The sequence below is a fragment of the Perissodus microlepis genome, chromosome 17, assembly GCF_051167445.1.
Source record: "Perissodus microlepis isolate ML-2025 ecotype Zambia chromosome 17, ASM5116744v1, whole genome shotgun sequence".
In the NCBI taxonomy this organism is placed as follows: domain Eukaryota; kingdom Metazoa; phylum Chordata; class Actinopteri; order Cichliformes; family Cichlidae; genus Perissodus; species Perissodus microlepis.
The window spans coordinates 9,256,053-9,271,654 of record NC_140477.1 but is presented as its reverse complement, the minus strand read 5'-3'; the positions used below and the strand labels follow the sequence as shown (position 1 = coordinate 9,271,654).

The 15,602-nt window shown below is 40.8% G+C and overlaps 2 protein-coding genes and 1 pseudogene across 3 annotated transcripts in view; 2 read left to right on the top strand and 1 right to left on the bottom strand.

Annotated features, from left to right (window-relative positions):
• Positions 1-78: 78 nt before the first annotated feature.
• Positions 79-15,602, top strand: part of asb15b (ankyrin repeat and SOCS box containing 15b) — a 43,111-nt gene continuing 27,587 nt past the window's right edge. The window contains exon 1 of the mRNA XM_084910306.1: positions 79-720. The gene's annotated coding sequence lies outside the window, so the exon portion shown is untranslated. The remainder of the gene's footprint in view (positions 721-15,602) is intronic.
• LOC146369196 (high affinity choline transporter 1-like) lies at positions 4,392-5,396 on the top strand (annotated as a pseudogene).
• LOC146369195 (uncharacterized) lies at positions 5,407-13,993 on the bottom strand. Of its 2 annotated transcripts, none has more exons than XM_084910284.1 (12): positions 13,011-13,993; positions 12,056-12,253; positions 11,597-11,974; positions 11,037-11,387; positions 10,577-10,948; positions 9,826-10,028; positions 9,614-9,715; positions 8,612-8,704; positions 8,090-8,200; positions 7,802-7,925; positions 7,345-7,590; positions 5,407-7,257 (listed from the first exon to the last, which is right to left on the bottom strand). In XM_084910284.1, the coding sequence occupies exons 1-12, from the start codon at positions 13,375-13,377 to the stop codon at positions 6,404-6,406; spliced, it is 3,399 nt and encodes a 1,132-aa protein (XP_084766410.1). In that variant the 5' UTR covers positions 13,378-13,993; the 3' UTR covers positions 5,407-6,403. The 2 variants fall into 2 exon arrangements, with proteins under 2 accessions (XP_084766410.1, XP_084766409.1); XM_084910283.1 differs by having other exon boundaries at positions 10,577-10,951; positions 13,011-13,992.

The following is a 15,602-nucleotide window of genomic DNA, read 5'->3' as shown; positions in this document are numbered from 1 at the left end:
CATTACTTCATTTGTCTATAGAGTATTTTGTTTTTCATTGAGGAAAGATGTCTGCAGTGTTCAGTGTAAGACTCTAAGTAGGAATTCATAATTCATAAATGTGTGTAACCGTCTGTAAAAGCCAAAATCAGAATAGAATTTGGCCATCTCATTTCTAGGTCATCTCCTTCAAAAAGCTCTGGAAAATAATTTTAGATTTCTCTCTGGAAATCAGGCTCTGACCACTTACACTTTGCCAGAATACCGAACCAGCGACTGATTGGATAGTTAAACTTCTTTACAGAGACGGGAAAAAAAGAGTTTCACTGGACCAGCCGGTTGAAGACCAAAGAGGCTGCACGAGTTTGACGTCTCTCCTCTAGGCTCCGTGTCTGAATGCAGTGACCGGCTCCTGAGCAGTAGGGGGAGCCACTGAATCAAAACATCCTTCAGATATTGGCCTTCTACTCCAAATTATTGAAGCTGCACAAGTTGCACTCTGCACTGCTTATTTTGAAAGACTCGTCTTTGAACATTGATGAGAATCAAGCCATTTAAAGGAGGTTTGATGAAGAAATGCTAATTGGCAAGACATATTACAGTAATAGTGACCTGAAGCCCTGAATTTAACGTCTGTGTGCAACAACAGAGATGATAGTACTTTGAGAGGGGCTACAGTTAATACCACATTTGGAACAGCAGATGTCTCAGGCTGTTCACTAAAAACGCCAGGCTCTGGGGGTAAGTTGGTTTAATTGTCCTCTATCAGGCCTTCCACTCTGTGCATGGCTGATTTTGAGATTAAAGGCTCCAGCTCAGTTTGTCTAGACACGTTCAGCTGATCTAATAATGTGGGCAATGACGCATCCCGAACATCAAATCCTGATTTGTCCCAGATGAAACTGAGGATAGATTATGAATTGTATCAGAGTGCTCATCTGGAAACAGCAGAGTAGGTGGTACATTGTTTTATGATGACAGTGCCTGTCATCCTCTTTTGAAAGTAGATGAGAAGCAGACAGGGTCTGTGAAGGGTGGATTTGGCAGTGTTTTAGTCTTTGGAGAGAAAATGCAACACTTCAGCTCAGCCCACTACAAACAGAAAGAGTGTAATATTATATTTAACCCTGGAATTTAGACTTTATAGAGTCAATGTTTTTACATAAATTAACACAGAGAAATTGCTTTTAATTCAACTCGTACACCTTGAGTGATTTTTGGAGCGTTCCAGCTGTTTGCTATTTCATCAACTGCTCTCATTTTTTCTTTGGAAAAAAACAAAAAAAAAATTAGCTCAACTTATTCCAACATGATCGTACTGTTCATTCACTATTACAGGTTTCACAGCATAGGTTAACTATCATTTTATAACTATTTATTTTATTATAAATCAACATTGAGAAAGACTGCCATCTGTTATTCACCAACAAAATGTTTGCTGGGAAGTGTTGGAAGATATTTTGTCACTCCTTTGTTTTTCTTTCCCCCTGGCAAACATTTCAATGTTGAATAACTGTAGGCTGTTGGTCTGCTGACATTACCACAACGTCGGTTCAAGGTGGTCATCCACCCATCCATCCATCAAAATTCCCTAACTCTCATGCTGCCATTATAATTACTAGAATAACAACTCAGTGGTGCAATCGTAGCTTAAAAGTGACTGTGTTAGTGTGGTAATCAATCTTTATGTGATTCTCAATAAAAAGGCAAGACTCTAACACAGTGATCTGTTTTCCACGTGTCCTATGCTTGTCGTATTTTTCTGACTACATTAGGCCACATATGTGCCTCCATTCATTCATCCACTGAGCTCCATTCAGCTGTGGGCTCTCTTTCAAACAAGGTCAAGTCATTACAACATATGATCTGAATGACTAAGAACCTGGAACAATCCTACATAGTCATATAGAAGTCAACAGCAGCACACTTACCACGTGAACTCACTGTGGATTGGCTCTCTGAGTCAGTGTGGGTTGTTCTGTAAGATTCTGTCTAGTGGGGGGTTTCCATCTTATGAGGTCCCGGGGTCAGACAAGTGGTGAGCGGTTCTCCGCTGACTGCCCTCTGTGGCAGCTTGGAAGTAAGAGGTTGAGGTCAGCGGCAGTGAGGGGTGAATACTGTGTGGTCTACAGGATGGAAACAGTGTTGAGAGAGCTTTGGTATTGCAACTTTCCCAGTCATTATGTGAGTCTTGGACTTTGAAATTGGAAACTTGAATTCCTGCCTTTTGGGGTACATTTAGGTACAAAAAAAGAAGCAAATACCTTGGGTCTATAGTGTGACTGTAATTTCTTCTGTGCAATAAGCTGGCTGATTGAGAGTTCTTATATTTGCGTGGACAGTGTATGTTGGCTTAGCTAAATCAGACAGTCATTCCTCATCTTAGCAATGAGAAGGCCCCAGAAGCTGAGCAACCCTATCTCCCATGGCATCTTGCTTCTCAGCAAGCTCACCTTGCCTATAAACTCGGGGTTTCTCTTGTTTTAGTAAGTGAAAACAGGGAGACAAAACTGAGGAGCAAATGCAGGCATAATTCAAGAGTTGCAGAAGGTCGGCCCAGACCAGGGGTGCCCAATCCCAGTCCTCGAGAGCTACCGTCCTGCAGCTTTTAGATGCATCCCTACTCCAACACAGCTGAATCAAATAGTTTGATTACCTCTTCAGCATGCCATCAAGTTTGGCAAAGGCCTGATAACAAGCCATTCATTTGATTCAGGTTTGTTGGAACAAGGATGCATCTAAAAGCTGCAGGACGGTAGCTCTCGAGGACTGGGATTTGGGCACCCCTGGCCCAGACGATCCTCTCCCTCTCAAAGCAGGACAAAATGTCTCTATTAGAGACGGAGGCAAAACAAACTTATTTTTATTGACTTTAAATATCTCTGGCAATATTCCAAAGATAAAGTGATGCTACTAAAAAGTATTTTATAATTTCCCACCCTCTTACCATGCTGAGCTCTTCTCAGTCACTCTTTTGTTCCGCATTAGCTAATAAAAGTGGGCAGTGCACTTCTGTCCATTGCAAGACACTTTCATGTGGTATCCCGCAATCCTTTATCAAAGGCAGAGCAGATAGACTGTTGGTTTATTGACTGAATATCATCCAGTGGGTCAAAGTGTTACTTTCATCAGCCAGTGATAGCTGGAGGTCAAAGGTAAACTTGATGTTTAGCAGTCTGGGAGACCAACACTTCTGGTTTCAAACCTCCTGGTGATCAGTTAATCAATTAACAGCACCTGGCTGCTACTTACCCTCTTAATTCCTGTGGAAGCAGTAAAGGTGTACCTATTAATTATTTATACTGCATTTAACGCCCATCTACTTGAAATTATATCAAGAAATATTAACATATATGGTTGCTCCTGATAAAATCCTTTTTGGAGTTCATGGCTGCGACTGTATATTCCACTGGCTAAAGATGAGACGAATCTGTCTTGTGTGAATGCTTCACCACATTTGTGGTGGTACGAAGTTGCACATGGCAAGGCTAATTAGCACATCCATTAAGGCACCATTAATAATGAATGACATATACTGTCATCCAGGTAACATCTTTGTTAGAGAAGCTGCTGCTTATTTTCAGCAGGAATGGGAAACACGGGAAACTCTAGCAGTTGGTCTTTTAAGTTTCTAAATTCTTGGAGTAGTTTGGAGTTATATTATATTTAGAGGTACGCAATAAAACAATAAACAGACAAATAGAGTTTGAGCTTATTTTGGGACTTGCTGGTCAAAAACAGAATTTTGCAAAGGAACCATTAACCTTAAAAATTAGTTTTTGAGTTTAAATCTTGTTGGCTGCATTTCTAGTCGAAAATAGGGCAGTATATAAGATATAGAGAGAGTAAAAACAGACAGACAGCACTGTGATATGAGAGCATATGAGAGCTTGCTCCTGTGCTGCCATGATTAGTGTCTTTCAGTCCAGCTTTGTCCAGCCATTGGTAGGATTTTTGGATGTCAGCCACTTCCTCTATCTACCGGTGGTACATACCGTGTAGGGGCTTCCATGATGGTTCTTGGGTTTCTGCTACCTGAGGTATTCACTGAGTACACGGTCGGTTGGGGCCATCTTCCTGATGTATTCGTGGATGTTCGTTGTCTCATCCTGGACTTTGATACTGACATGAAGCCCTGGTCCCTCGACAACTGACACAGACCTTGTTGATCCGGGCGACGTCCATTCTTGGCATCCCATCGCTCATCATTGGGGCAGTGGCGGCATCTACCAATACCTAGTCATTTCTTTCTTCTCATTGTCTTTAGCATCGCTGTCAGCCTGAGCAAGCCTAATCAACAGTTACAGCTGTAAGCAGTTGAAATCAGTCTATGCTTGAACTCTTTAATTACGTAGAAACAGAACACAGAAAATGGTGTTGAATAAATTAGATTACATTTATTTTAATCATATATGTTTTCAGATTGGAACCAGACCACATATGGTTCACCCAGCTCATACGAAGAGGGCAAAGCTGGCATGATCTTGCCAAATGCCCTTCGGCATCTTTGTCCCTTCTACATGTCACTGATTTGCATAGGAGCGCTTGCTGCCGTTGTGATGTCATCAGCTGACTCTGCACTTAGTCTGCTTCCTCTTACCTAGGCTGTAATATCTTCAAGAATGTGATTTACAAACAGGTGGGTATCAGTTTTTAACATGACCAGTATTTGTGGTACGGTTTGGGGGTATGGTAATTTTTCATAATGGGCAAATTGAAAAATGTTGCAGCTCTGTTGTGTCAAATCAAGAGTCTTCATATGCATTGCTGCTACAGCTTCTATATCTATTCCCAATGTCATCCATAAATCTAAATTTTAGGCATCAAAAAAATGGATTGTTGTGGTGGTTAAGGTTTCAGTCATCCTGTGTGGACTGGTGGGAGCAGGCCTTGCTATGACAAGTTCTGTTCATCTGTTCTGGATCGTCAATGCAGACGTCTTGTATTCAATGAGTCCCCCCCCCCAGGTGATATGTATATTCTTCTTACCCTTCTGGGTGACCCGGTACTGGGCCTGTTGTGGCTTTGTGTTGGGTGTATTGCTAAGAACTCTGGGTGGGGAACCTCTGATAGGCCTACCTGACGTCCTGCCTCTGCCATGGGACAACATCCAGGACGGCCACCAATATCACCTGTTTTCTTTTCGCACTGCCATTATGCTCATCAACACTGGAACTATTTTACTAATATCACAACTCACTGAGTGGCTGTATGAGAAGAGCTTTCTGAAAACGAATCCTCATACCGACTACAACATACATTACACAGCACCAGTCCAAACAGATATAGAGGACAGTGTCTCGCTGATCCTCTTAAAAGCACTAAAGAAAGGGAAAATTGTTGTGATGCAATTTTCATGGCAGGAAATAAGCACAAGTGGAAAGCAGGCCCCTGAAATAAATCATTGGGAGACCTAAGAGTCACATATGTTTCACATTTTTCAAACTGCTAAAATTTATTAATGTTTTTATTATACAGATTAATGATTCAGAATGTGAATTTCTTTGTGTCTTGTTTTCCTTTGAAAACATTGTGTTGATGAGACAAAGAGAAGCAGCGGATCAGATGTTGAACCAGAGATTAAGAACATCTGTGGAGAATCTTGATTTAGATATTAGATAGTTGACTATTTAGAGATTTTGTTCTTATAATTTGGCTGAACTTACCTTCTGATAACTATACACTTATGAACCCAAATAAAATTGACATTTAAACTTTTGTTATTTGATTTTTACTCAAAGTAGCAACAGCTTTTATTCATTAACAAATAACTTCAGTTTGTAGCTCACACAAACTTTTAAAGTTACCTGTGTGCTAACCAGACTGCTTATGGAATATTAGCTTTACATAGTTTTCAAAAACTAGCCTAAAACCCAACAGATCCCCAGTTTGAGACCAGGAGGAGACACAAAATGTGCCCTCGGTATTACAGAAGTAGCCGAAAGAAACACAGAGTTACATTGTTTCCAGCAATTAAGCTGGTTCTTTAAGCAATAGTGGAGTTACAATAAGTGAATGAGAACTTTTAAACTCAACTGCTGAAACTAAAATATTTTACACTGCCATTTTTTTAAAGGGGACCTATTATGCTCATTTTAAGCTCCATATTTTTAATCACAGATACTGTTAGAGCAGCATTGAATGACTTGTAGTTGAAAATATACATTATATATCTCTGTGCAGCCTCTTAGTTTAGTCACTGTTAGCTCTCTGTTGGCTCCTCTGACTGTTTGCCCCTTGTGGGTTTGCTCTAAATGACATCATAAAGATCCAAGAGAGGAAAAAAAAACCCCATTGGCGCAAGCCAAGCATTTATAGCAGTCTAAAGCCTGAGGTTTTGGCTTCTTTGTCTGTTTGAACGCTGACCTCACAACTTGAAAATTTGGACAGAAAATAAGTAGTAGCATAATAGGTCCCCTTTAAATCATTTGTGAGTCTCAGCATGTGTTTTGAAAGTTTCCTCTTGCCGGAATATTTTACCACACTTCAAACACTGGAAAGACTTTTTGCTCGAGTGTATCACCAGGTGTCTTTTCTGCGCTCTCAAAGTGCGGAAGGACTTCGGACACAGCGAGCACCTATAAGGACTCTCCCCCGTGTGCTGGCGGGTGTGAACAGTCAGCAGGCACTTTGCGATGAAGCCTTTCCCGCAGTGTTTGCACGTGTACGGCCGCTCGCCTGTGTGAAACCTCATGTGAAGCCTCAGCTCCCCAGAGGACAGAAAAGCCTTCCCGCACTCTGTACACAGATAGTTCTTTTCCCCTCGGTGCATGCGCATGTGTCTCGACAGATGCTGGATTGATGTTTTTCCGCATATGGGACATTTGTATCGGCGGTCTCCTGTGTGTATACGGACGTGCAGAGCAAGGATATTTGAAGACCTAAAGCCTTGACCGCAGTACGAACACAGATATGGAGTCTCGCCTGTGTGAATCCGACGGTGCACTGTCAGCGACCACTTGGAGGAGTACTTCTTGTCACACTTGTCACAGTGGAATGGAAGAGTGTGTGTTTTAATGTGGCTGGTTAGGGCTGATACATCCTTAAAGACCTTCCCGCAATACTCACAAGTGTCCGTTATCCTCCTCATCTTAGGAGTGAACATTTGATCTTTGACTCTCTGAAAGACGCAGTCTTTCCCAGGATCTGTGATGGGAAGATGGCTAGATTCCTGGATCAGATGCTCCTCTCTGATGTGCCTGAGAAGTCCTGACACATGGCTGTCAGAGTAGGGACACAGAGAGCAGGTCTGCAGCTGCAAAGGTGCACAATTTAAATCTGAAAATGGGAAGATAATGAGGACTCATAAGAATGTGGAAATTCAATGGAAAACAGTTATTCTCAAAGGCGTCAGTGCTTGCATACCTGAGCAGTATGAAGATGCCATGCCATCGCTTTGTTCATGTTTTAACTTTAGGCCTTTAATTTCTTTCCCACAGTCCTTCACAGGTGCTTTGCAATCAGCTGGCTCTTCGGCCTCGCTGTAATCAAACTGTCTTTCATCTTTGCTGCTTGAAAGCTCATCCAGATGTGCTGAAACATGCTGGAAGTTTCCTTTGGGATTAAACAACAGCTTTGGCAAAAACATATTCTCATCAGCCTGAGAACAGCCTACGAGAGACAGAAAAACTCACATTAAATACTGATGTGCAGCCTTCCTAATACAAGTTTTGTTGTATTCCAATAGATTTAACTTCTGAATATTTTTATTTCCAGACTGAAAATTTAAAACTTGAGTTAATTTTGAAGCTTATTTACTTATTAACAGTTTAGCAAGCCCAGTCAGCTGATCATATTTTAACCACGGTAGTAACCTATTCACATTTGTTTGCGTTTCCTGACTGTTGCTGATGGAAGTTCAGTAGCGCCTTCAGCTGATCAGGTTCCAGAATAAGCCGTGCACATTCTTCTGTGAGAGAGGGAGCGGAGCTGAGCCACTGTGCAGTCTGTGAAAGGTTTGCAAAACACTTCATGAGAGTGTGGTGCACAATCAACAGAATAAAGCATGCTGACACATCGATGATCAATTTGTATTCAGTAGTTTGCTTAAGGTCATGGAGCACTACAGTGTGTGTGTATTGATATGAAAGGCCACACATTTAAACCTTACCTGTCTAATATCAGGGATTGGTAAGAGATTATCCAGCCTGGAGATGAATTTCCACACCAAAGTTTGCAATGTGACATCATACTGTTTGCCATAGTATATGGAGAAGACCTCCTAGAACAAACGGGAAAAAGGTCATTTCATCTCACTTTACCAAATTTGAAACAACTCACCAACTCAGATTTGTCCAGTGGATAGACACTTCTTCACAGGAATTTTGCAAAATGTCTGGATAATCCAGTTAATCAAGATAATCTAGTTTTCTAGTTAAACAACATCATTCTTCCATAGTGATAGCAAGGACTGGAAATTTTTGTGTAATTCTTATTAAGACGTGTATCTTTGTCCTGGATGTTTTTCATGAAAGTCTGAGATGGTAAAGTGGAAAGAATTGAACTAACAAACTGAAACATGAACTTGTTGCAAAAACTGAAATGGAAAAAATAGTTGAGCTCTTTCTTCTCTAATAAAGTTCACTCGTTACATATTTTTCAATTATGATAACTGTGTTACTGTGCGTCTCACCTTATAAAACCTCTGTCTCTCCTCTGGGTCCTCCAGTATGGCATGAACAACCTCCACAAAGTTGGACTTTGAATTTTCCAACTCGGTGGCATCCTGTCAAATGGTGTCAAAGACAAACATGTTTAACATGTGCATGCTGGGTTCTTTAAACATTAAAAAAACAACAACATGTTTTTAATCATTTGATAATTGATAATAGAGTGTGAGAAATGTAGTTTAAAAAGTGGCTGCTGAGATCTGGTCAGTGTGTATTATAGCTGAAGGACACAGCCCACAGTCTCAGGATTAAACATTTGGAGGCTACTTTTAATTTGTACAGAAATATTAAATAAACAGAGTTTTCAATTTGAATATGTGAAACTAAACTAGGATTTTAAAAAACAAACAAACATCAAAAGAGTTTATTCAAAGCTCAAAAGCTCAGTGAAACATCAGTAATAAATATGCTATGAAAAAAGCAGGGAAAAAAAATCAAAGAAGCTCAGCATAACTGAACAAACATGGGACCAACGCTGAGCTTAAATGGGAAAGGCGTGTTCAGTGTCTCAGGCGAAGTATAGACTAGCCCTACTTTTTAAATGTTCAAGGGGGTTAAGGAAGGAATGTTACTTAATTTGAGCAGGCAAAGAGCAAAGGTGCAAAATAGGGGTGCAAAGACTGAATGAATGCATGTTATACACATGTTAATTTACCATTTGATAACAACGGGGCATCCATTTAATGACCACTGTGTTTGCAAAATGGGAAATCGAAATAACTAATGCGACTACTTCTTTGTTGTTTGTTTATTTTCATATTTCACTAAGGTCAGTTGAGAAACACGATTGTTTTGATTTAAAAAAAACATGTTGCCCAAAGTTACTAAAAGCTCAAGGCTTTCAGCAAAGAGCTGGAAGCCAACCTAATTTCATCATTTGTGCTAAATTCTTTGGTAAAGATGTTTTTAAAAGTCTGAAAGAAGATAAAATGTATACAGAGTGAAACTGTACCTGAGAAACCTACCTCCTGTTCACAGCTTAAGGTGAGGTCTCGGATGACATTCAGGTGGGGCTGGATATTCAGCAGGTCAGTCGTGTTCTCGCTGAGACACAACTCCAGCACAAGCTGAAAGAGACATTTTCAAATGCTAATTAATGATCTACACTAATAAAGTATTTTTCCCCTTAGTTTGTTGTTGAATATTCATAAAATATACTCTAATGTGGGCTTCTCACCCTGGCTCTCAGTCTGAGTAGGAGTTGCACTCTCTCTCTGGTTGTCAGCAGCTCTGGAGCCACCTCCGTCACTAACTTCACCAGCTCCTCCACCTTTCTGTACTGCGCCACATTACAACACTGAACCACCTGCCAGGCAAAGGCGCACATCAGTCGCAGAGTTGGAACCAGGAGGCACAACGAGGAGACGGACAAACGGCAACCTGCAGAGAGAATAAGAAAGACTGAAAAATCTAAATTAACAAGCAAACGAAATTGGCATATTTAATTATCAAGCTATTATTTTGTGTCTGTAAAGTCTAAAAAGAGCATGTTTTAAATTGCAGGAAGTGAAAGCGGAGTTAGTGGATTGAGAAAAGGTTAGTTGATGTGTATGAAAGCAGGGGGGGCTTTGAGATTTGCTCACTGGCTTGTTTTTAATTATTACCGTGTTACAACAAGGTTGTTTGGAATTCACAGGGTGAATGCTTTGCAGGAATGCAGCGTTGAGTTTCTATTCATGGATCCTGCATAGTTTAGGTGGAGCTGATCTTGCTTAAGAGGTGTCTTCAGTTGTGGAAGGTCATTTAATCCGTAAAAAATTAATTGTAAAAATAACACAAATATTTGATCGTACTGTAACTCACTTTACTGAAAGATACAGCAAATTTAGTCATCTTGGCTGCGATAATCCCTTCCACACAGAGACCCACATCCCATCATGTTTACTGCAGCTGCCACTGTAAAGTGAATAAACAGGAGCTCATTTTACCCTCCGCTGTGTCAGGTAGGCTCTGCTGTGATGTCTGCAGAGATGCACGCTGTGAATCTCTGACTGGTTTAGTTTCAGTCTCTGTCTTGCTGCGACTGAGGACTTTATCCATGATGGCAAACCATCTGCTTTTTTGCTTTTCCGGGTCTTCCTGTGCCTTGATCCTTCTGTACTTTTGTGTCAGGAGTGCTATTTTCGACCTGCATTGACTCGTGGTCTTATCAAAACCCTGAGTGGCGAGCTCGGAGCTCAGCTGAGCGAAGGCTCTCTCGTTTCTCGGATTTGATCGAAGCTGCTCCTGGACGCTTTCCTCTGCCCATCGACTGAGCAGAACTCTGACTTCGTCTGGTGTCCAAACAGCCCGCAATTTATCTGCTGGAATCAAAAAAAGAATATAGCAACAGATCACCAAATTTTTTTCTGCACAAAACCATTTATTATTAAGTTTTAAACAACTTACCATCCACGTGCTCATGTTGTGGTGATTTAGGCTTTTTCTGCACAGCGCATGAATTCACCTCTTTCAATGTCGCTCCATCAGCATCAAAAACACTATCCAAAATAGCAAACCAGTCGCCTTTAACAACTCCATATGGCTCCATGTGCTTAATTTTTTTGTACTCCTCTTTAAGCTCATTCACTTTGACGCTGCACTGACGTGGTGTCTTGTTAAACCCCACCAGTGATAGCTCACTGCTGAGGTACGTGAAAACCTGATCGCTCGCTGCGGTGAGAAGCTTTTTCTGAATGTTTGGTTGTGCCCAAAGTGTCACCAGCACTTGGACTTCATCAGGCAACCACGGTGTTTCATCTGAAAATGCACAGAAATTTAAGAATAAAAAAAGTGCATGAATTATGACTTATGTTTACCTAAGAAACACAAAAATATTATTTATTATAGAATTAAAAGTAATCAATTTGAGAGATAACTTGTCAAAACCACAGTTATGAGGACACAGTTAGGTCAATAACTACTCTTAATGGTTGGAGTTATTTCATAGTAGTTTATTTCCAACTTACCATCTGTATCCACATCCAGGACAACTGCCTGTACAGCTAGGGAGTGCACTGTAGAGGAATTCTGCACTGTCTGTGAACGCTTTGCTGTGAGAGCCTGGGAACTGAGGACTTCATCCATAATGGCAAACCACACACTGCTGCTTCCACCCCTGTATTGGCTGTTCTTGATCCTCTTGTACTCCTGCTTTAGCTTTTTGATCTTCTCCCTGCATTTCTTTGGTGCTTTGTTAAAACCGAGCAATGCCAGTTTGGAACTGAGGCAAGTGTAAACTTTATTATTTCTCACGTTGAGGAGAAGCTCCTGTTGAACCTCGGGGTTTGCCCAAAGCGTCAGCAATGCTTGGACCTCTTTACTCGACCAACAGCACAAGGGGGTGTCTGTGAAAGTAACAGAAAATTATTTATTCAAGCCGTAAAGCAGCCTTACTTGTAAATATGTTTGGCTTGATAACTACTTGCCTTTGATTGATGTTTGTACAGCAGTGGAGGTGACTGGATTGCTTGTAGAAGGACCATCAAATTCATGAAGCTGAACAGAATAGAAAGAAGATACTTGTGGGGTCCCTGCAGGACAAGCTTCTGGTCTGGGCAGAGTGAGTTGCAGTGAATGGGTGGATGTCGTACAGCTTTCTGGAGTGTCTGTTACAGCAGGTGGACCTTAAAGAGACAAATAACTAATTAAAATTGGCAAAGCTGGGAAGTTAATGTGTTATTCAGTACTGTCCAAAAGTCTTGAGCCACCCTCAGTTTCTTTGTTTTTCTATGTAAGTGCCTTCTCTCTCAAATTCACGCACATTCATAGTCCGATGGATGCATCGGAGAGCAACTTGGGGTTACTCCAAAGACATTTGGCATGCAGACTGAGGATTGATGATTAGAAAGAGTAGTAGCTCTACCTCATGAGCTACAGGCACCCCATATAAGGCATAACAGAGTTTGTACATTTCTAAGGTGCTTGAAAGTCAATATTTGATATGACCATCTTTATTCCTCAAACACCTTTTACTCTCTTACGCAAGCCTTCTTTTGGAAATTAAATGAAGAAAAAACTTTTCCTCTGAATATGGTCAGGTCTGGATTCAAAATAAGTGAAAAAGCAGCCAGTGCCCAGAGAAAAAGTTCAGAAAACCTGGAAAACTGTTGCTAAAGACCACTTTTAAAAAAAATTAAGAGGTGAGGAGTGACTCAAGCCTTTTGCACAGTAATGAGCAGCAAAAACATTAAACAGAAACTATAACAAAACAGCTTGCATCAAGTTCAACAGCTCAGTATACTAAAATACAATATAACATACAAAAACAAACTAAACAGACAGTAAAATAGAGAAGAGAAGCAAGAATCCATATAAAATCTAACTGCTGTTAGTATTTGCTGTACTTTGCATCTGTATTTAATTTATTTCTCTCCAACTTACTTGCTTCCACATCAGGAACCATGACTTCCAGTACCACAGAAGACGGCCGCTCTCTGCTCTGTGTCCGGGCACTCTTGTCACCCATGATAGTGTCCATAGCATCATACCACCTGAAGGTCTTTGTGACTGCCTCACTCCTTTCACCGTGTCTCCTCGTGTTTCTGTATTCTTGTTTAAGTTTCTTTATCTTGGCTCTGCACTGTTTAGCAGAGCGGCTTATTCCCAGAGCAGCCAACCTGCCTGACATCTCCCTGTAAACGGTCTCGTTTCTGAAGGATTCCTCCAGGTCACGCTGGATTTTCTCCTCTGACCACACACCGATAAGCGCTCGGGTCTCTTCATGAGACCAGTGCACCAGCGGCTCCATGATCTCTCCTTCCTTGCAGTTCAGAAATCCAGAGCAACTAAGAGAAGCTGGAATGTTTTCACTTTTTTTTCCAACATGGCGCTCCTTCCTCCTGTCGCCTAAATGACGTCACCTCATTGGAGCCAGTGAAGTAGAGCGTTGCCTGGATACGGCTCGGCTGAGGGCGGAGATAGTGGTTGATTACGGTTTGGCTCGTATAGCGGACCAGAGGCGTGCCATCCTGGGCCAGTGGAAATGCGCGGTTAGGTGCCAGATTGGTGACGGAAACCGCCCCGTAGTTATGGACTGAACTGAGACCAGTGTTGCCAACTTACCGACTTTGTCGCTATATTTAGCGACTTTTTTTTTCTAAAAAGCGACTAGCGACAAATCTGGCGACTTTTTCTGGTGTTGTTGGAGACTTATTTATGACGACTTTTTGGCGTGAAAGCGCGTATCGCTCTTACTCTCAATAAGCAGCGGGTGCACCTCGCCCGTGCCAAAGCGCTCACAGGCCGAGGATAGTCCTCCCCCAGCTGCTATCAGGGCAGGAGATGTTCACACCTATGCGTCCAAACTGCAAATGAATCGCGCATGAGCGAAGCCGCTGCTCGCGCACTGACTGTAACGCAGTCAGTTCTTCTTTTACTGTTATGTTGTTTTGTGGACCACAAGGTTTAAAACTACTTATAAACACACACACACAAGGTAACTCCACCAGAGTGCCTATTTCGGGTCACTTTTGCCGGTCCAAGCCCGGAAAAGGAGCAGGGTTGGAATTGTTACATAAAAAAAAAACAATAATTGCTAAAAGAAATTTAATTTGTAGTTCTAAATAAATTATAGATGCATTTAAGACGTTTTTTCTTTACTGACTTTATGTCTCTTCCACGATGTTATTTCTCTCTCCAACAGCGTATGTTACAATTACATTAGCATGACCAATTATGCTAATTAGATGACGATGACGTCATTTAGCGACTTTTAGGACAGCCAATAGTGATTTTCCTTACTGAGGAGTTGGCAACACTGGACGGCACCGGACAGGGCGTTTCCATGAAGTTAAAAAAGAGCAAGCAGCATCATTTTTACGATTTGGTTGGAAGTGGCACACTTAAAATCCGACGGTTTCTTTAGTTATGGTTCCGGCGATATAAATAAATAAAATAGGAGGACCTGTAAGCGGTTTCACCGTGCTGTCGTACAAATTGTTACAAGAAAGCGAGCTAGCTGTTCCTGGACCACTGTCTTTAATAGGAGGCTTACTATAGAGTCACATAAAACTAGGTTTAAAACATTTTAACATACTTTAATACACATAAAAACATTTGTCTCAGGATAAAAGAAAACAGAAAACTAAAAAAGGAGTGGCATTTCTTTACATTTTACTAGGTGAATGGGAAACGGTTGCAGCAATTTATTGAAACATATGCAAACATACTTGGTAATACAATAAAAATAAAAAAAAAAGCAAAAACAGAGTTCAGACACAGTCTGAACGCTCATAGGCAAGCCTTTTATTTTCTTGAAGTAGTCTTCAGGAATAGTTCTTTAGGCTTACACATCCCAAGCGTTTGGTTATTACCTCTATTGGAATCACAGTTTTGGTGAACAAGTTTTGTTTGTGTAACAGTCTGCTAGAGTGTCTAAAATTCAGTTTAAAATTGTTTCTTTGCTAACGTGTCTGTTACGTGTAGATACAACACTGGTTCATCTCTTGAATTAGGTGCATTTTGATGCTTGAATGACTTGAATTGATGAAGTGGCTTAATGGAAGAACTCATTTGACAATGGTCAGACATGGTCAGGTCAGAGAATGGTGGAAAATGACTGAAAATGCAGCCAATATCCAAACTTTGAAAGTCACTTTAAAAAACTCAAGAAAGCCTATCTCGTTGGAAACAATGAGGGGTACTCAAGCCTTTTGCACAGTACTGTTTTAAAAAAATGTAGCTCTTATACTTGTTTGAATACTTGGGCAATTATTTTGAAGTGCTGTTTAAAGAAAATCCTTAAAATGCCCTTAAAACTAAAACTACTATAATGGTTACTAGGCTATTAAAACTGCTTCTATGCATATGGAATCTCATTAGTTATACTTCTACCATTTTTCCTTACATTTAATAACATATTCTGCATCTCTTAAAGCCCCCCCCCCCCAACTATATTACACTAAGAATATAAAACAATACTGAAACTAATAAAAAGATAATATATACTTAGTATAGTAGTTCAACACTACTAGT